Source organism: Drosophila bipectinata, chromosome XL (assembly GCF_030179905.1).
Source record: "Drosophila bipectinata strain 14024-0381.07 chromosome XL, DbipHiC1v2, whole genome shotgun sequence".
Lineage (NCBI taxonomy): Eukaryota > Metazoa > Arthropoda > Insecta > Diptera > Drosophilidae > Drosophila > Drosophila bipectinata.
In genome coordinates, this window is record NC_091734.1 from 16,957,424 (window position 1) to 16,979,390 (window position 21,967).

At 39.1% G+C, this 21,967-nt stretch overlaps 1 protein-coding gene across 9 annotated transcripts in view; it reads right to left on the reverse strand.

Annotated features, from left to right (window-relative positions):
- The window catches only part of Rhp (GTP-Rho-binding protein rhophilin), a 227,250-nt gene that overhangs the window by 174,218 nt on the left and 31,065 nt on the right, over positions 1-21,967 (reverse strand). For 7 of the 9 annotated variants that reach the window (XM_070283062.1, XM_070283045.1, XM_070283002.1 and 4 more), the window contains exon 2: positions 19,640-19,738. In XM_070283062.1, coding sequence (XP_070139163.1) covers positions 19,640-19,696 — 57 coding nt within the window. In that variant the 5' untranslated portion in view covers positions 19,697-19,738. Of the gene's footprint in view, positions 1-1,902; positions 1,942-19,639; positions 19,739-21,967 lie in introns of those variants that run through there. The other 2 variants (XM_070283104.1, XM_070283016.1) reach the window with 2 other exon arrangements.

The window sequence follows — 21,967 nt, forward strand, 5'->3', positions numbered from 1 at the left end:
CCGTCGAACGGCTTGGGGGTAAGATTCTCCCTGCAACTTAGAACCGCATTTTAACGGAAGCCTCACAGCGTAAGCGCCGGAATCCAGAAAGATTGCCAGGAATATTCCAACTGGAGACATCCAAACTGAAGCTATGTTGTCACGGCTGCAGTTCCGTGATATTGGCGGCGATGACAGCGTTAACCAGGGCCGAGAATTCGGAGCAGTGGGACCGCAGAAGAACATCAACAGAGAATCCATCTGTCGCAAAGTCGGTATCGCCAATACCAGACACCGCCATGAATGATTTGTACCTCCACGTGCACCTGAGATCCAGAATCCAACAAAACTCGGCTTGAAACAAGGGATCCAGCGCGACTAAGAACAAGAATGTTCGCTGTAGCAAGCAACGATATATTGCCGCTACGACCTTGAGCTGACGTGGGAGGACCAACCAAAGGTTGGACGCTAGATGCCTGCGGCTCCAGAAAATGCAGCAGGCTGTGATGCCTCCTTCCACAACTGCGACAATTAGCAGCGAAGCACTCGCGCATGTGATGGCCCGTTTGCAGACACTTCCGACAAAGACGGAGTCGCCTGGCCTCAGGTGGATCTCAGGGGGCATTGATAGAAATCGAGGGCATGCAGACATTATATGGGACCATCCACCGCATAAAACACAGGCAGAGGGAAGCGAATTAGTAATAATAAAGAATGATCTACTATTTTTTGCACCTCGACGCCTTCCCATGTGAGCGCCCGCGGCGTATGCAGCCATGGCCACGTCCATAGCCTCCAGCGTCCTACATCGCTGCTCCAAAAATTCGGCCATCGACTCCCAAGTAGGGATGGCGTCTGAACCTGAAGAGTTTTGGCTCTCCTCCCACTTAGCCTGGGTAGCTGGGTCCAACCTTTGAAGCAGAACCTAGACGATGATGCAGCTGGCGATCTGAACGGATGAACCCAAAATCTTTAAGGCTCGAAGAGCTGCTATTGTGTGTGCCTGAATATTAAACGACGGTTATTAAATCGTTTCTCCAGTAAATTCAGCGCGATATCATAGTTCTCGGCGGAGACTTCCAAGGAACGAACTGCTTCGAAAGCGGACTCCCGAAGGCAAGATCGCAATCTTTGCAGCTTTTCCACCTTACTAATACGAGGATTGCTGCCGACGATTGTGGAGAAGATCGAGTAAAATTCAGCCGATTCCGAGTATCCACCGCTCAACGTAGGGAGCGGCAGAGGAGACAGCACTTGAAAACGTTGACCTTTGACCCGTTGGAAACAGTCCATCGAAGGTCACTGCTGATCTGCAAAATGTCCAAATCCTCAAGCTCCCGTGGATGGCCTTGAAGTCGCTGAACATGGTGGCTATCTGACCCTGTCGCACGTATAGCATGGCATCATCCACCTTGGAAACAGGCTGAAGAGCTCCTTGGATCCTCTGTAAGTCCTGGATAATACCCAGGGCCTTGCACCTTAAATAGCACTAAGGGTTGGAGTGGGTGCTCCTGTGACGGCGCCGCTAGAGTTCATGATTAATTATATTAAATTCCGAAAATCCCGAAGTAAAATTTATTTGCTCGCGGCGAACACGATCTGTCCCACTGTGCGCCCAGAACCGTAGCGGAATTGCGGAATGTATATATATATGAAATTTTGTGCGAGCGAATGCAGTTGCGTTGCGGAACGTATGTTTGTATGAAGTCTATGCGCGGGCAAATACACTTGCGTTGTGGAACGTAAATATGTATGTGTGCTTGCAAACTAACGTTTATGTTTATGTCTGTATGTATGTATAATATATTGTATATTATAATAATAATAATAATAATAATAATAATAATTTATATAATATTTAATATATTTATTTATTTTAATAATATTTAATAATCAATAATTCTGTATATTCACTTGCCGTACCCGGACGTGTTTCTTCGATCCCATTTGTTAGTTTGCAATTATTTTCGATCTTGAACTCAAGCTTTCTCCTTCCGCGACAAGTGGAAATATAACGATTAACCTCTAAAAATAAATTCGACTTAATAAGTTCATTGAACCATTAATTTCCTATTTATACAGTTAAAAGTTATCTCGTTTAAAGTTATCTCTGTTGCGCTTTAACTATATTCTCCAACATAAGTCTCTCCGAGCTGTACTCCCTGGACGTAAACCGTTACATCATAGTTACTGTGGAGTTTGTTGTACTTCATGACGCCAAACTTTCGTTGCACATCTCTTTTGTAACGTCGCCTCTTACATCCGATCTGATCGTCCACTCTCGGCTACAGAGTGCTTCAGAGAGCCTAAATTCTTTACACGCTACAACAGTGGTCTGAAATCCGTCAAAAATTAGTCTTATTTGCACAGCAATAAAATGTGAATTTGGTGGATTCATCACGGGAGACTCATACCTGTCTTGTTGGCTCTGCAACAACTGCTCACATATTAAATGTGCTGGAGGAGGACACAATGGACGGATAAGTGACCTTATCAACAAGAAACGGCCTGACGTGGTCTTGCATCGCTTGTAAAGAAATCGAGTCAGAGATGCGGACTTTTATGAAACAGGCGTGTTGTGACTGAGCCGATAGAAATACGGGAGTCAATGATTAGCAGAAGTCTGCTATGGGGACTTTGCTGTTGCCGTTTTATAAAAACACAGGGTTTGTTTCAAGTATGTCACTGAATTTAATTTGAATTGATTTTAGAGATCAAACAATGTTGGCAGTATAACAAAAAATGTGTTTCAGTCGTAATAATTGGAAGAAGCTTAGAGATGTCCCGCTTTCCAAAGGGACCGGGGTCTCTAGATCGATAGACATCAAGCAGGTATCGATTGTAGGGTTGTGGTATGCACTAACATTACGTAATGAACATTACGACAACGAAAATGACCGTACAAGACGAGAAATAGTTTCCTAGATGTTCGCATGCAATTCTCGGCCCTTAATGAGCAATTCCTCGCTCTTGAAACTTAATTCCTTGGGCTAATCCGAGCGAGTCCCCCAGACGAAAAGTTCCGAACAACAACCTGCTGACTGCTAAATTATTGAATACCCCTACATCCCATTGTCGGGTCAGGCAGCAGCCCACCGGTGTAATTTTAATGTTAAAATATGTTAGCGTAATGTTTGGTAATGTTTATTTATTAGGCTTAACCCTTTACATGGCAATAACTCCGATTTTCTTGATTTTTTTTTGTTCGGTAGATAAGTGAAAATAAAAAATACACTTCTTTTTATTTTTTTTTTAAGGTTGGTTTTTCTTAATTTTTTTTTACAAAAAGCAAAAAAAACCGATTTTTTAAACTTAGCGAAATTAATGATTTAATTGTATTATAATGCAACAAACACAAAAACTCAATAATATACAACTAAATATAAATCATAAAATATATATCATATAAATCATATAAATAATAAATATATAAATATAAATCATATAAATCATTTACCTGTTTTTAAACATTAATTGAATAAACTATACAATTTTTTTTGATTTTTTAAATTTGGGTCAGAAACTGCACAACCAATTCAGATTACCACATTCACCAAATTGGTTGGAAAAGTAATCACCTGTTGAGTATTGGACAGAATTCTGAGTGATCAACACTTGTTATATAAAAAACGAAAGTTTCTGAACTGCATAAAAAAGTTTTTATACAGTTTTGTAACGCAGTTTGATAAATAATTGAATTTAAACGGTATGATGCAGATCTGCATCACCACCATGTAAAGGGTTAAGTTTATACAAAAGCTAGTTGATCGCAAGCCGACTCTCTCTCGGCCGCTCGACTCAACGGACTTTCTTTAGAGAGTTTTAGCTCGGCAATGTCTAGGTCGGACCGCCCTCTCCACTTTTGAGAGCTTTAGCTCGAGGTGACTTGTCGGGCCGCCCTCTCTGTGTATATTACTTTCGTCCCTGCATGCACCATAAGCTGGTCTATCTGCGGATCATCCAGTTTCATCTGCATGCAGAAATAAACATTTTTTATAACGTCTTATTAAATACAAATATTACAAATACAAGTCTTTATTTACGGCATTGAAAACGCTCAATGACCAAACACCCATGCTGTACAAGTCAATGAATTTTCAACACCAAACATTTTACCGTCGCCTACTTATCTACCTACTGATGCTGTTCCAGTACCAAGGGACTTGATGAGCCTTCCTTCAGGGCACTCTAATATTTATCCCTTACAAGAAGCGATCAGCGTACCGAGTACAAATCTCGAGCCTCCTATCATCTTGGAGCCTCCATCGTTGGACATCATCGGACAACTCCCATCGTTGGACAACCTACCCCCTGATCTTGCTGTGATGTCTCCAAGGCCTCTGAGTGGTGTGGCGCCTGAAGTTCGATCTTCTGGACTTACGGTGAGGGCGGTTGCTCCTCGTAAGGCCATATTTGTCTCTCGGCTTATACCGGATGCTACTGTTAATAATGTCAGGAGTCACCTGTTAAACCATTTCAAGGTCGCTCCTAATGAAATAGCTGTTTTTAAGTTTAACTTTTTATTAAATAGTCCTACCTGATTCCTACCTTGATAAAGCACTTGATCCTGTAGCTTGGCCTGAGCACAGTATCATTCATGAATTCCTGGCAAAAGACGCTCAGAATCCTAGCCCTGCAGAAACTGCTTCAAAAAACTGAATAACATAGTATTTGCCTGCTGCTATCAAAACGTTGGAAGTATTCTGGGTAAGCTAAGCCAATTTTTTACAAAGGGTGCTTCTTTTGATTTTGATGCTATCGTGCTTATTGAAACTTGGCTTAACTCCTCTGTCTCTAAATATGAAATTCTTGTTTCCAAATTCATTGTGTTTCTATTGGATCGTCCAACTTTTGCAGGTGGTGTCCTCATTGCTGTTAGTAATGAGTACCCTTCTGAAATTATTCCTTTCCCGAACGAGTTCGGAATTGAGTTCATTGCGGTGAAAATTTTAACTGGCTCGTCTCATCTTGCCCTGCTTCAAATTAATCCAATTCATAACACTCATGGCAGATTTCTGGGCCTTATCTTTTCCAATGTGTCATCCTCTGTGACAGTCACGGACTTTCACCACCCTACACTATTAGCATCGGTGTTAATTGATGTGCCTCACAATGATGCTTGCTTTAATACTAAACCTCGTTTCGAATGCTTCAGAAAGACTGATTTTATAGCCCTTCGGAATCATTTAGGTGAAATCGATTGGAATGTTCTTTCATCTATAAACACAATTGAAGCAGCTACGGATTTGTTTTACGAAATAATTCATAATGCCTTGAATAAATTTGTTCCGGAAGTCCCATTATCATTGCCTACAAAACCACCTTGGTATAATAAACACCTTTCTCGTCTTAAGAACAGGAAATCTAGAGCTTACAAAAAGTTTCTTCAGTCAGGATCGATGAGCCATCAGTCAAACTTTCTTTATGTTCGCAACCAGTTAATTATTATCAACGATCAACTTTATAAGCAGTACATCATGAATTGTAAGGTAAACTTTCGTATTGATCCAAGCTCCTTCTATTCTTTTGTCAATATGAAACGTAAATCAAATCTTTTTCCTCCTTCCCTATCATATAAAAATATTTCACATTCTTCTGAGCTAGGTATTGCTAATCCCTTTGCGTAATTTTTCAAACCACTTATTCGTCCGATTCATATAACCTCAATTCTTCTTATCCTTATAAATTACCACATATAAACAACAACATTTACTTTTCAAAATTTCGAGTTCAGGTTGTGTTCGAAGCTCTTTCAACAATAGATATCTCATTCTCTTCTGGTCCTGACAATGTTCCTAGCTGTGTTCTCAGTACTGTTCTGATATCCTTTGCTATCCTCTCACTATCTTATTCAACTTATCCTTGGAGCTGGCATGTCTTCCCAAGAAATGGAATGAATCATTTATTATTTCGCTTCATAAGAAAGGCTCTAAAGCACTTTTTGAGAACTACCGGAGGATTGCTAAGCTATATGCGATTCCCAAACTGCTTGAGAAACTGGTTACGTTCCAACTGCAACATTTTTGTAAAAGCATTATTTCCACTTCACAGCATGGGTTTGTCAAGCATCGCTCTACCACAACTAACCATCTTGAATTCACTTCGTTTATCCACAGAGGTTTTCTGAGCTGCATGCAAACTGATGTTTATGCACTGGCTTTAGCAAAGCGTTTGATTCTGTGAACCACCATCTCCTCTTTCATAAGCTGTGTCTTATAGGGTTTTCCCCACAAATAGTACTGTGGTTGACCCCCTATCTATCAAACCGCACGTAGCTTGTTTTGTTTAAAAACATTACATCACAGATTATAAACGTTTTATCTGGTGTCCCACAAGGTAGTCACTTAGCACCTCTTCTTTTTTTTCTTTTTGTCAACGATTTACCTAGTGTTGTAAACTATGCAACTACATTTATGTATGCTGATGATGTCAAGTTATGTCATTCTTTCTCAGACCATTTCCTTCATAGACACCTGCAATTAGACCTTAACGAAGTCTTCTTGTGGTGCTCAAACAATCTCCTTTTACTTAACTGCTCTAAGTGTAAGGTTATGACGTTCAATCGCAGTATGCCTCACATCGTTTCGTACTCTCTTGGAAATAACGTCATAGATCGTGTTACCCTAATTAACGATCAGTGTTGCCGTTTTATCCTTTTTCCGGACAGATCTGTCTGGTTTTTAACTGCGTCAGCCGGAAAAAATTTAAAACATCCCCTAGCCTTTTATCTGTCCTTTTTTTATTTTTCCCTGGCCTTTTTATCTGCTTTTTATTTTTGTGTAAAGTGCTGAAAAGTAATCCAAATGTACATTACTTTTATATCGATAGCAGCACTTGATAATTAATGCAACCCTGTTGTAATCTTAAATGCGAAACTTTACATGCGATTTTATCGATAAGATAAATATTTTAATACTCTTTTGTTTCACAAATTTATTTAAATTGCTTTTTTCTTTTTTAGGTTTGGGCTACGCCGGAAAGGCGTATGTTCCCATGAATTTGAAATTCGTAAGCAACATTCAAAAATGATTGGAAGCAACCAATCTACAGAAAATCAAAGTTTATAAGCTTTCAATGATGACATTGACGATGTTTTTAACGATTTGGCCACCAATAAAGAGTGATATTACATAAAATTTATGGAAAAAATATTTTGTCTTTTTTTTTCCTTTTTTTTTTAATTTTTGTCCTTTTCTATCCTTTTTGTATAATCAATCTAGCCTTTTTCTGTAACGAGCTGACGGCAACACTGTTAACGATCTTGAAGTGCTTTTTGGCAACATACCACTAACAGTTAATAAAGCCTGAGGTGTGCTAGCTTTTATCAAACGTTGGTCTAAAGAATTTGATGATCCTTTCACAACTAAAACTCTATATGTATCGTTGGTTCGTCCTATCTTGGAATACTGTTCTAGCGTTTGGAGTCCGCAATACTTTTTTCACCAAAGGAGGATTGAATCTGTCCAAAAGCAGCTCCTGCTATTTGCATTAAAAAGCTTTAACTGGGATGCTGCCACTTGCCTACCGTCGTATCTTTGCCGGTTAAAACTATTAAACCTACCTCCTTTAAAAGAGCGCCGTACCAATTTCTAGGTCTAGTTTTGCTGAAAACGATCCATTTCGCGTTATTTGTAAAAATTATAACTCATTGTCCTATTTATTATCCCCTGAACTATCTCTAGATGTAATTAAATCCAAAATTATGGCATATCTTTTATCTTAATTTATCCTTACTTTTAGTTATAATATTCTAGATTCTAGAATAACAGATCATTGTTTATAATAAATAAAAAAATAATTTGTTTATTATTGTAAATTTAATGTTATTAGCTACGTATAAAAATTGTTCACATGACACTTGTTAAGAGGAGCCCTAAATAAATAGGTCTTACTTCAATAAGTTCCTTTTGGAAACTGTTTTTATTTTGTAAAATTCTCTTCTAAGTAAGATACATGAAAATCTTAAATCTATTTAAAACTACTTATCAACGCTGACCTGCTATGCGACCCTTTCTCAAGTGCGATAAGTGGACCACTTATGTACATATTTGTGTTAGGGTGGAGGGGATCGGTTTTAGACCATGCTGTTTGTCTCCTATTTCATGGGTCCGATCTCTTGAAACTCTAACCTAAGAATTTGTATATACAACAGTGTTCAATGCTTGAACATTCTGAAAAGGGCCTCAAAAAGAGGTGTAAATTTGATGTGTTTTTGATTAATATTTTTTTGAGTAAATTTAATGTTACTTTAACCTTTTCTTCGATTATAATTTTTAGTGGACTGTATAATATGTATTTTTGTTCTTGTATTTTGTTGATACATGTTTTTCTTTTAATAATTAATGAAAGTATTATTTAATTTGAATTGTAATATTTTAATTATTTGAAAATTATTTAAGCTTTTATTTGTTATGTTCAACATATTGCACAGTGGTCGCTGCCACAGGTCAAAAATAAAAAAATTTATTTTGAGCTAGTCAAGCGAAACCCGGTCTTACTATCAGCTGATTGTCCAAAATTTACCAAGCAATATGGTTTGCTTGGCATTTCTAACGGAACTTTCTAAAAATAGCATGACAAAATGGTACTCATATTTATGCACTTTTAATTTGTCCGCAGTGGACATGGTATATACTTTATTTTTACAGATATATATATAAATAATTTTTTCTGTGTTTCGTGTAAATCTTTGTTAAAAATGTGCGTCTTATTAGTTCGTAAATGTAAAGTTTTAAGTACTTTCCCCCGGTTGCCCCCAAATGAAATTTATGTGCTGTTATATACTAATATTTAAAGATTATAAAATGTTTACTTCAGCTGCAAAAGCTTGCCGCAGCACATTTGCCATTAAAAAATGCAACCTAACCTCTTATGTTGTTGAATAGTTCAATGCTTGATCAACACTGTTTACAAAATTGTTTTGTTTTTATACCCTTGCAGAGGGTATTATAATTTTGGTCAAAAGTGTGCAACGCAGTGATGGAGACGTCTCCGACCCTATAAAGTATATATATTCTGTTCAGGATCACCTCCCGGTCGTTCCGACTTATAAACTGCGTGCAAGGGAGAGAAGGGTGTGTGCAAAGTTTGAAGTCGATAGGTTTAAAACTGAAAGACTAGTTTGCGTAGAAAGAGACAAACGGACATGCTCATATCAACTCAGGAGGTGATCATGATCAAGAATATATATGCTTTATAGGGTCGGAGATGTCTTCTTCACTGCGTTGCACACTTTTGGACAAAATTATAATACCCTCTGCAAGGGTAATAAGTAAATAAGGTAAGAGTAATAAGAATAAGTAAGAATAAATAAGATCGGAATGGGATTTCTACCATCTATCAGTCTGTGACTTGGCGAGCAAATAAACTTCCTGGTGCTACGGATTCGGCAAAAGTTTTCTTATGTGCTCCAACTAGAAAAGCTGCTTTTGGAATTGGAGGACTGACACTTCATTCAGTGTTTTGCAGGGACCGTAAATAATGATTATTGTCGCTATTTTTAAATGAATAAATCAATCACTTCCAATCAACATAGAACAAGCATGACTAGCACGTTTTTATCCTTTAAGGATACACTATGAATATTCTTGATGATTTTTAATTTTTAATTGTTATATTTATTTTTCTATTGTTAAACATTATTTTTGTCCGAAAAAAATAAAAATCACAAATAAGCATTAAGCTTGAACAAAAAAAGTAAAACTCAAAAATAATGATTATTCATGATTTTTATTTTGTTTGATCAAAATAAAACTCACCAAGCAACAACTTTTGATCTTTTAAGGATATTGCCAATATTGTCCTATGTCTTTATAAAGGGACCCTAGAGCAATAATTGGCAACAACAACAAGAACAAAAAATGTATTTTACTTGTATTTGTTGCAATTTCTTAATATAAGGTCAACTGTTACATACAGAGCAGCAGCAGCAGATAAATTAACGGGTGTGAGGGGAGGGAAACGGTCGAAGTGGTGTCCCTCGCCGCTGTCTCCAATAATTAGTAGCCGGTTGGCCGTACTGCTCCTATGCTGAGATAAGGAGATATGGTGGAAGGGAACTGTCCTTCAATACCCCTGGCTTAGAGACTCAGTCGGCATATTAGTTAATAAAGGATTTGACGACTAAGTGCCGGAGTTTCATTAGTATGAGCTGGTGCTCTTGCTTTATTGAATACAAAATATGAAGTAACTTAAGACTTAACAAAAGCTCATGCAAGACCGCATGCCCGTGGCAGACCGCTAACCATGGACTTTTGCAGAAGTCATACGATCGCTGTCAGCCAATGAGACAAGGCCACTGTCCATAACGGCCCATGAGCTTTAACGGCCCCCTGTCCATAACGGCCCATACATGAGTGGTATAAGGAGTTTGTAATAATGATAATTATACTTATAATAAGTAATAATAATAATTATACTAAAAAATGGTAAATATTTATAAACGGAATTGGCCTGCTTAGCCTAAGCTGGGAGTTGGTTGTTAACTACTCCCCCCTTAAATTGGACACCGTCCTCGGTGACAGCCAATTCGTCGATGGACTATCGTAATTGGGATTTCTTTCGTTTGCGCCTGCAGTGTTGCTGGAGCAGGACCAAGCCGCATAGTGTGAGGCTCACAGCAACTCCCGCGGCGAACCAAATCCTTGGTGCACCTCCAGCCGACGCGTCGTCTTTGAGCTCCTGCATCAGACGCAGGTTGTGCTCGTTCATTCGTTGTGGTAGTGGCTGACTTAGTATGTGATCGTGTCCCGTGATGTTAGTTTAGGGAGAGGCCGCGATTCCGAGGCTCTTTTCCACAGAGTAATTGAGGTTCAAATCCTTTCAAAAGTAAAAAGGTGGGTCTCTATCATGGTTGCTGTGGGACCGTCATCGATGGTAATCCTCGTAAGTTTTTCGTTGACGATTATTACTCCGTCGTCCACAATTGTAAGGGGTTTCAGATTGCTGAAACCTCGCCTGCACGTAATTGCCTGGCGCAAGGTTTAGTTGTGGGTTAGTGTCGTGGGACGCCTTTTGCAAAATGTGGCCAAGTTGGTAGAAGCGCAATCGGAGACTGCTAGGACTCTGTCATCGCATTCCGCCACGATGTTGTCTCTTATTTGTAGCATAGTATGGTAGTGTGCGACAGGGAAGAGCTGGACTTTTTTACAAATAAGTTTAACTCTAGGATAATGGACTATGTAAAAACATTAGATTGAAAAAATTTATATCTTAGATACAGCCATAAGGCTAACTATGGGGACCTCCGTGAGCTGTTCGTCAAAGATAGATTTAAGGTCGTTGTGATTAAATATATTTATAATATTGTTCTTGACATGTGCGAGCATGCAATTTTGTAACTCTGAAATAAGGATTATATTCCTGGCTAGAAGTGTTTCGAAAAGGTGGCCGGCGTCAACTAACCCGTCCCTTTTTTCCTTGAGAATTTTATTTACTGAATCTGTAAGTTAGTTAATGTGTTTCTGTGTTGATTACAACCTGCCTATTGCTTGCGCTGCTTCCTTTGTTTTAATATTATAGAGGTCCTCCGCGTCGGCCGTTCCTACCACAACCTAGAGTGCCAAGTCCAGGAAATCTAAGCTCCTGGCCATTCTATCCAATAACGGAATATACTTTGCGTGAGAGAGTCGGTGGTTAGCGTGCTCGCTATAAACAGCAGTAAGATTAGTATCACGGCAAGCCTGTGGGGATTGCGGTAGTATCGAGTTCTGTATAACATAAGGGCGAGTATGGATGGTGTAGATGTTTATTTTATATTGTCCTTATGGACCACCCTCCCTTTAATGAGAACCGACGTGTTTAGATCTGCTTCTATGCGCTCTTTTGAGTAGAGCGGCGTCAGCTTATTTCCGAGTCTTTTATTATTGCGCACAAGAACCTTTTCCCCAACTTCAAAGACTCTGTTTTGTCTTGAAGTGTTAATTCTGTCGAGGTTGGTCTGTTGCGCCTTGTCAATCTTGGCTCTAATAGCCGAGTTGACTTCGTCGCTGCTGGCGATGGATAACTTCCGCTGGCCTACAATCCGTGACTGAGTGCAACGATCTATTGTATTCTACCGTAGCCCGCAAAATTAATTCCACAGTGTCGTCAATTTTTTTATCGATTTTGAGGCACCTGGCTATTTCTGCCAAGGTGCTGTGGAATGTTTCCACTTGGCCATTGGAGCTACTGTGAAGCGGTGGCGCATTAATGACATCGATGCTGTATTGGTTTTTCAGCAAAGACGTAATCGTTTCAGAATTGAAGAAAGCCTCATTGTCACAATAGATGGTTCTAGTTTTGTGGTAGAAATTTACCAATTGGAGTATAGGGGCCCGTACATCAACTATTGCCCTAGAAGATAAGGGCTGTACAATGGCGAACTTTGAGAACTTATCGATGCAAGTTAGGAAGGTCTTTCTGTCGGTAGAAAAATTTTAATATGTAACATTTCCCCTACATATGAAGGAATTGAGGTGCTTCCTAACTCCTGTCGCTTGGGGTGGCGATCGTATTTGGCTTTATTGCAGACTTTGCAATTCGCGACAACTTCGCTGGCCAGTTTTGACATGTTCGGGAAATAGTAGTCACGAAGAATTTGCTTGGCGTTTTCCTGCGCAGCCCTGTGGGCGCGGTTGGGTTCGGCATAAACGATTTTCAGCTGTTCATTGGTATTTGTAATGTCAGTTACAAAGTTTTTACAGTGCCAAAATTTCGTTGCAGGGAACTCCTGCCTCAAGGCGTGATGAATACAAGCTAGTGTCGGAAAGTCGCAGTGGATCGCGTTTACGACGTTGGCGTTCATGATTTCTTTTACAGATTCGACAAGTAGGGTTTTGTTATTAAAGTGAATAACGTGGCAAGTTATATTGCCAAAAACAATGAAGTCTCGCCGAAGTGTTTGGTTTGCCTCTTCCAAAATAATTTGGTTTCTGAAACAGTTTAGGGTTTTATCCGTAGTCTCGATGGTGTATGAGAGCGAAAGCTCACTATGCACCGTGGCAGCATCGGACTGAGCCTCATCCTCTAGGTTGTTCAAGTGTTGCCGAGACAGTGCATCGGCTACAATGTTTTGCTTCCCAGGCATGTACAACACCTTCCCTTTGTTTTGGTCTATAAAGGCCTTCCATTGCTTGATTTTAGTGTTGGTGTTTTTGTCAGATACCGCGTAAGTCAGCGGCTGGTGGTCTGTGAAGATCCGAACCCCCTGAGTGCCGTAAAGGTAGTTCTGTAGTTTGCCTATGGCCCAATCTATCGCCAACAATTCTCTTTCGTTGGTGGCGTAATTTAGTTCGTGATCTTTAAGCGTACGCGAGATCTTTGTAATGGGTCTCTTGTTTTGGATAATACCGCGCCTATTCCACTGGCTGAAGCGTCGGTGGTTAGGTCAAATGGTAATTTGAAATCGGGGTACATCAGAATGACATCTTCTGATGCCAGGATATTACGCAGATGGTCAAACGCATTGCGCTGGGTTTTATCCAACGTAATAGGAAGTTTTTTCGAAATGTTTTTACTGACCGATCCGTTTACCCCTTTGAGAATGTGAGTAAGGGGCCTGGCAATGGAGGCAAATTCTTGATAAAGATTCGGTAATAGCCCGCCAGGCCGAGGAAGTCTTTTCTCGTGCCACCTTCATATTGGCATCGATAAGCCGCTTAAGAACTATATCAATGTGCTTAACATGTTCGGTTTCGTTTTCGGAAAAAATGATAACGTCATCGACGTAGACGTAACATATCTTGCCTATTTCTTCCCGCAGCACATCATCGATGGCTCTTTGGAAAATGCTACCTGCGTTTTTTAATACGAAAGGCAGTCGGCAAAATTCGTATTTCCCTCCATTAACTGAGAACGAGGTTTTTTCCCGATCTTTCTCGCCCAAGTATATCTGATGATACCCTGACCTCAAGTCTAGGGTAGTAAAGTATTTGGCTTTCCCCAAATTCGCCAGAATCATGGGAATGCTTGGCATAGGGTAGTGATCGGCAATTGTTTGCTCGTTTAGTTTCCTAAAGTCGATTACCAAACGCTTCTTCCTGATGCCATTATCGTCAGTCCCTTTTTTGTCAACTACCCAAGTAGGGCTGTTGTACGAGGATCTGGAAGGCCTGATTATGCCATTGCTCAGCAGCTCCTTGATTTCGTTGTTAACAAAGTCTGCTGCCCCCATGGGGTAGGGGTATAATCTGGAGTAGACGGGTTCGTCACTCTTAGTTCGAATAGTGGCGATGACAGAGGTGTTGAAAGTTAGCGCCTCGTTAGAGGTCAAAAACACCTTTATTCTTTTAAGAATAACTTTTTTGAATTCGGCTTTCGCCGAATATGGTACCACTATGTCGTCAATTTTGGTGAAATTAACGTTTTCACAGTCAAAGAACTTGAGCTTTTCAGTAACGTTTCCGTATTTTATTACGCTGTCGCCTAAGTCTAATGCCACTCCTGCTCGCGTTAGCGAGTCGAACCCTATTATAGCATCGAACGTGCTCAGTGTGTCCAACAAAAAAAAATGGGGCATCTAACCCAAAAATGCGCATTATGCACTTGTTCTTGACGTCACTGGAGCCGTGAATAGAGCTCACAGTGAAGGGGGTCTTGACCGGCATTACATTCCTTAGCTCCTTTACGGGCTTAACGTAATTCTTTGCCGCCCCCGTCTCTATGAGTATTTTTAGTGTTCTACTAGCCAACTGTCGCTCGACGAACGGCAGTCGGGAGCGCTCCCTAAAAAATTAAGGAGGTCATTAAGTTCGGCAGTGTCAACGTCTTCTTCAAAGTCGGCCACTTCCGTTTCCGCTGTGGCGGAGTAACTTTCCTCCTGTTGGGGTTGGGCTATATTGTTAACGAGTTGGCGTCTTTGGCCCGATTGACGCTGGGACGAGTTCTGCCTTTTGTAATTATTATTTCTTTGCGGCTTCCTCCAGCTTGTCTCCTGTCTGAACTTGGCCGTCGAGGGGTCTACTTCCATGGGTTGAACTTTATTCTGGTGCATGGTTTGAGAATCCTCCCATTTCGGGAATAGGTTATCCTCGTGAGACTTGCCTTGGCCCTGCCTAGGAATGAAATGCGGATTTTTATCCTCAGCTTTTCATTGTCTTCCCTGACCTTTATTTTTGCGTCTGTTGCCCTCATAAAAAGGGGCCTTGTCTTCTATGGTTTTCGCGTAGGATGCCGCGAACGCACTTCTTTCAATGCTGTTCTCAGCCTCCCGCGCTGAAGCTAGTGCGGACGGAAGGTCCTTAGGTTGTGCTGGCAGCACGAGTGATTTGAGAGGTCTTTTTAGCCCTGCAATGAAGGCATGAAGGGCGTCATCCCTAACCTCCTTATTCAAGATCGTTGCCGTGTCCATAGTATGAGACATGACTATCTTGTTGGTGACGAGGGTGAGTTTCCTCTCGACCTCGTCATAATATGTCATAAGGTCGGCATCTCCTTGCCGAACCATTTCTAAATTCTGGCGTAGCACCCTCAGGGACGTTTTGTCCGCGTATGTGCAATCTAGCCTAGCTAGAATTGCATCGAAATTTAAAACGGTATTATGGGACGTGAGGAGTGATCGTTACCGCAAATTTTGTTCTTGATAATAACCACTGCTTCATAGTGGGTCTCGCTGCCTTTGTATCTCTTGAATACCTCATACGCATCTAATGCGGTCTGCCTCCACGACACGTATTCGTCATGGCTGCCACTAAAGGTTGGGAGCGATTTTACGATGTCTAATTTGACACCGCACTCTATGGTGGGGTCCGGTGTTACCCTTTTATATACTTCTACTTGGGGTGCCTGCACAGTTAGCGAGCTGACCTGGTTTCTAACTGATTCAATTTCTGCTCGCCAGCGATGCTCCTGTGCGGTTAGTGCGACATTGACGGCATTTGTTATGAGCGCTTGTATCATTTCTGGGTTCATTGTTGGTGATTCTAGTTGTGTCTTTGTGTGATAAAATCCGATTTCTTCACTATCGTCACTGACCACTTCCTGTTTTACTTCCCAGTATTCCCAACTCATCGGCCGCAAATGGGGCTGAGTAAGTTAATCGGCAGTAATAAGGGCGAAAATTTTCGTTTGCGCACGACGTTTAGTTGGACAACACCTGTAGCCAATTCAGGGTCTTGCGACGATGGACAATTATTTCAGAGGAGTCACTACACGGTGGGTGAAGCACAATTAATTTCAAGAGAAAATATAATAGTAAACCCGCAGAATTTATACATCCCAAGAAAAACTCCAGTTGGGAATTGGTTGGAGCGAAGCAACAGGCTTAGCAATCACACAAAATTTCTGTTCTTTTTTCAAAATAAACACGTGCAAATCAAGTATCTTTACAGAATAATCAAGGGAAAAAGGTAAGGGCAAGTTTTCTTATGCGTGATCGCCACTCAAAAATGCAAATAAGTATATATTTCAAATAATTGTTTGTTGTATTTTTTAAATTTGAATTTAAATTGCTAGCTCTGGCACGTTTGTAGGTAAAATTTTTGTCGATATTTATTGACTTTTTAATGGTAGGAGAGTGTGGTGTGGACAGTTCGTAGACACCTTGTTTATTACAATATCACGTATAGACCTGGATGCTATCTTAGGCGCACAGTCACTTACATTTTATATTCCTTAGAGTGAGATTCGAAGAGTGATCAATTTGTCAATTCAATTGACAATCAATTGAGCGATCAATTTTAACGGGTGTGAGGGGAGGGGAACGGTCGAAGTGGTGTCCCTCGCCGCTGTCTCCAATAATTAGTAGCCGGTTGGCCGTACTGCTCCTATGCTGAGATAAGGAGATATGGTGGAAGGGAACTGTCCTTCAATACCGCTGGCCTAGAGACTCAGTCGGCATATTAGTTAATAAAGGATTTGACGACTAAGTGCCGGAGTTTCATTAGTATGAGCTGGTGCTCTTGCTTTATTGAATACAAAATATGAACTAACTTAAGACTTAACAAAAGCTCATGCAAGACCGCATGCCCGTGGCAGACCGCTAACCATGGACTTTTGCAGAAGTCTTACGATCGCTGTCAGCCAATGAGACAAGGCCACTGTCCATAACGGCCCATGAGCTTTAACGGCCCCCTGTCCATAACGGCCCATACGTGAGTGGTATAAGAGTTTGTAATAATAATAATTATACTAATAATAAGTAATAATAATAATTATACTAAAAAATGGTAAATATTTATAAAGGGAATTGGCCTGCTCAGCCTAAGCTGGGAGTTGGTTGTTAACTGATATACACAATTACCAAAACAATAATAATAATGATAATGATAATCATCAAGTACCAAGTTCCAGCTTTCTATCTTCAAAAACACGAAAATTGGGTCATTTCCGATCGTTCCGATAGTCGGCCGATCCTTATGAAATTTGGGATGTCGTAATGTTTTGCCAAAAATAGCTCTCGTGTCAAATTTGAACTCTCTAACTCTAAAAACACCAAAGTTATACCATTTCCGATCAATCAGTTATATGGCAGCTATAGGATATAGTCGGCCGATCCCGGTCGTTCCGACTTATATACTGCGTGCAAAGGAAAGAAGGGTGTGTCAATATAACTTAAAACTGAGAGACTAGTTCGCGTAGAAACAGACAGACAGACGGACTTGCTCATATCAACTCAGGAGGTGATCCTGATCAAGAATATATATGCTTTATAGCGTCGGAGATGTCTCCTTCACTGCGTTGCACACTTTTGGACAAAATTATAATACCCTCTGCAAGGGTAATAAGTAACTAAGTAATCTGCAAAAGTAAATATTATATAAAAATAATCTCATAAAATCAAACACTGCTCTATGGGGAATTTGACCAGTTTTTGTGACAAAAATCCATTTTCTGAAAGTCGGAAAATGAAAATATGTTTCAGTGTAACGCATTCCAAATTCACCAATCTTCAGTGGTGCATAACAGAAATTTTGATAGAGGGCGCCACAACCAAGGAATCAGCTGACAAACACAGCTGTTGCAATTGCAAAGCACAGGCGACTGAAATATTAAGTTTTGTTTAAAAAGTTTGAGAGGGTAGAATTAAAAATCTAAACAATATAACAACTTTTTTTTTTTTAATGAATACCCCAAGGATTTGTATCTAGGCTCTACCACTTTCTATCTAGGCTAATCTCCAATTTGATCCAACGATACTTACAGTTAGTATTGAAATAAAAATAAGAATTAATGGCAAAAAAAAGAGATAAAGATGGTAGAAGATATTTCTGATCTCTTTGCTCTCACACTGGTTCTATTTCAGTGGGCGGCAAAACGCACGCATGTTTAAAATTTGCGTGTATGCGTAGCAGAGAAAAACAATGAGAGCAGAGCATTCACTGAGCGAAAAAAAAGTTTTTTTTTTCATTTTTCTTGAATTTAAAACAGTGGTGGGCAAACTCTCATTTTACATAGCACCCGAGTATAGGGTAGGAAATTCTGCCGCAGCGCTGCCGGCACACTGACAGTGTGAGCACTCTCAAATATTTTTTAGAACTCTCTCATTTGCTCTCATTTTGATTCATTTGACAGCACAAATTAAAAATCAAAATGTTTCCACTGAGAAAAATTTTCTCAGAAATTGGGTTGGAAAAAGTTTTGTCCATAGAAAATATAGATAGAGAAGCGTAGCTTTTCATTTTTTTTTTAAACTCTGGCTAGCAAAGCTTTCTTTAAAACAAAATTCACTATTTTAGTGCCCATTCCAACTTTTGAATTAACGAAAAATGAAATAAAAAAATACGTTTTTTTCGCTCAGTGAATTCTCTGCTCTCATTGTTTTTCTCTGCTACGCACACACTCAAATTTTAAACATGTGTTAGTTTTGCCCACCACTGATTTAAAATTTGGAATGGGCACTAAAATAGTGTATTTGATTTTAAAGAAAGCTTTGCTAGAAACAGTTCCTAAAAAAATGAAAATCTTTTTTTATGAAAAACTGAAAAATGAAAACGCTTTTTATCTATATTTTCTATGGAGAAAAGTTTTCTGACCCCAATTTCTGAGAAAATTTTTCTCAGTGAAAACATTTTAATTTTTAAGTTTGGGCTGTCAAATGAGTCAAAATGAGACCAAATGAAAGAGCAAAAGAAAGTGCTCACACTGTTAGTGTGCCGGCAGCGCTGCGGCAGAATTTCCTACCCTATACACGCGTGCTATGGAAAGTGAGATTTTGCCCCCCACTGTTCTATGTGAACGTTTCAAACTTTCATCTTTCCAAATATGTTACGTTCTAAAAATAGGATAGAACCCGCTCTCAAATTTTTCAATTGTACAGCGGGTTCCCCGACGTGGCCTGCCAAAATGCCGCAGAACCCGCACTTATAGATATTTTCACAGCGGGTTCCATTACTATAGGATATAGTTGGCCGATCCGGGCCGTTCCGACTTATATACTGCCTGCAAAGGAAAGAAGGGTGTGTGCAAAGTTTCAAGACGATAGCTTTAAAACTGAGAGACTAGTTCGCGTAGAAGCAGACAGACAGACAAACATGCTCATATCAACTCAGGAGGTGATCCTGATCAAGAATATATATACTTTATAGGTACGTTTAATACCCTCTGCAAGGGTAAAAAACGGCATAGCTATTTGTAAATGCATTAAATTTCAGTTAAAAAGATTATGAAACTAAAATATATGAACCACAAGTCTTCAAATGAAAACAAAAAAGTTTGGCTTGTGTTATTAAGATGAATAACTTACCCGAATAAAACAAAATGGTAATTCTTGAGTTTCCTCAATATGATTTTTTTCTTCCATTGTCTAATTACAAGATTCAACTAATCTGTTCGTTTAAAAAAGCTGCAAAATGCGAAAAAAAATTTAGAATTTTATTAAAATATTTCATAAAAGGGAAAGATAACTTTGGGCTACAAAAAAGGATTATAATACAACGTCATGAAATTTCTCCATTTGGTCATGAAATTGGTAATGGATTTTTGAAATTGGTAGCTTGAAAAACGCAAAAGCTGTGGAATTTTCGATCGATTAGTTATATAGTTTTCAAAGGATAGCTAATAGCTGAGGGAGCTGATCCCTGCCGTTCCGTTTTAATTAATGCATAAGAAAGAAGAATGTGCGCAAAATTATAAGTCGATATCATTAAGGTGTTATATACAGTTGTGATTGATTAAAAAATCCATTTTTTTTATTGCATATTCTTTAAGTATATACTAAGTATATACTATTAAGTATATAAGAATCTTTTTTTTGGGAAATTACCTTTGCGGTGGACACGATTACTAAAAAACTACTAATCCGATCAACACCAAATTTTTACCACTTATTTATTATGATATTAGGTATACATTTTTCATAAATATGTGGTACAACTGTATATAACCCCTTAAACTCATTAAGACTAAGTCCCGTAGAAACAGACGGACAGACAAGTTGATATTGACTACGCCGTTGCTGTTGATAAAATATAAAAATACATTATATACTCAGAGATGGATCCTTCCTTTAAAGTTTAAACTCACACTTTTAATCAAGCTTATAATACCCTCCGCAAAGATAAAAGAATATGATTATCAAAAAGATAGCAAAGATCAGCGGCGAAAAAATAAATACCTGCACTAGCACAATGTTTAAATCAATGGTGATTTAAACTCTCAACTCTCTCAGTGGCAAAGTCTCATTTTACATAGCACGCGTGCATATAAAATTCTGCCGCAGCGCTGTCGGCACACTAACAGTGTGAGCACTCTCAATTTTTTTTAGAAGCTCTCTCATTTGCTCTCATTTTGACTAATTGACAGCCCAAACTTAAAAATTGAAATGTTTTCACTGAGAAAAATTTTCTCAGAAATTGGGTTGGAAAAAGTTTTCTCCATAGAAAATATAGATGGAGAAAAGTAGTTTTTCATTTGTTTAAGAACTGTTGCTAGAAAAGCTTTCTTTAAAACAGTGGTCGGGACCCCAATACATTGATATGATTTTACCGCATTAGTGTTAGTAACGAATAGCAGAAAGTAGGCTGTGAGCATGACGTTTCACACATTTATACTGTGTGTGTGGCAGAGCTCGGGCAGAGAAATTACCTATGCCCCCGAGATAGGGCCGTGCCGACCTCTGCTTTTAAAGAAAAGACACTATTTTAGTGCCCATTCCAACTTTTGAATTAACGAAAATTATATAAAAAAATACTTTTTTTTCGCTCAGTGAATTCTGCTCTCATTGTTTTTCTCTGCTACGCACACACTCAAATTTTAAACATATGTTAGGTTTGCCCCCCACTGCTTTAAACTCTAATTAGAAGCTCTCTCATTTGCTCCCATTTTGACTCATTTGACAGCCCAAACTTAAAAAACAAAATTTTTCCACCGAGAAAAATTGTCTCAGAAATTGGGTTAGAACTTTTTCAGTTAGAAAAAATTTTTCAGTTCTTCATTTGTTTAAGAACAGTTGCACTAATACTAAAATTTACATTTACTATAATTTCTCATTAGTTCTTAAATCTATATATATAAAAAATGCTCTGTTCGTATTTACGTCATTTATAGACTTGAAAAGTTCTGAACCGTTTAAGCCCAAATTTTTACCAAACATGCGTTGAGGGTTCAGCTCGGTTTATGTCTATTTTTGATGTTGATAGCTTATCTGCGTTTGCGAATATATCAGTTTTTTTCGCGTTTCCCCGTGCCCCTACAACGTTGTAGAAGCAACGATCATAAGTGGTCCTTTTAAAGGTGAAGATGTCCTCATTCCTAGGATTCCTATGTTCCCGACTGATACACCGTTCAAGTTCAGGAGATTGTAGTTTCCCATATGTTTGGCTTTCGCAATGACCATAAATAAAGCTCAAGGTCAATCTCTGGAGTTTTTTGGTTTGGATTTGGATGAAGATAGTTTTTCACACGGACAATTATATGTTGCGTGTTCCCGTGTCGGAAAACCAAATAATTTTTATATTTACGCGGAGAATGGAGATACAAAGAATATTGTACACCCACAAGTATTACAGAATTAAATTAATTTGCAAATTATTCTTTTTTGTTTGACTTATTTCTTATGCGTGCAACCACAATA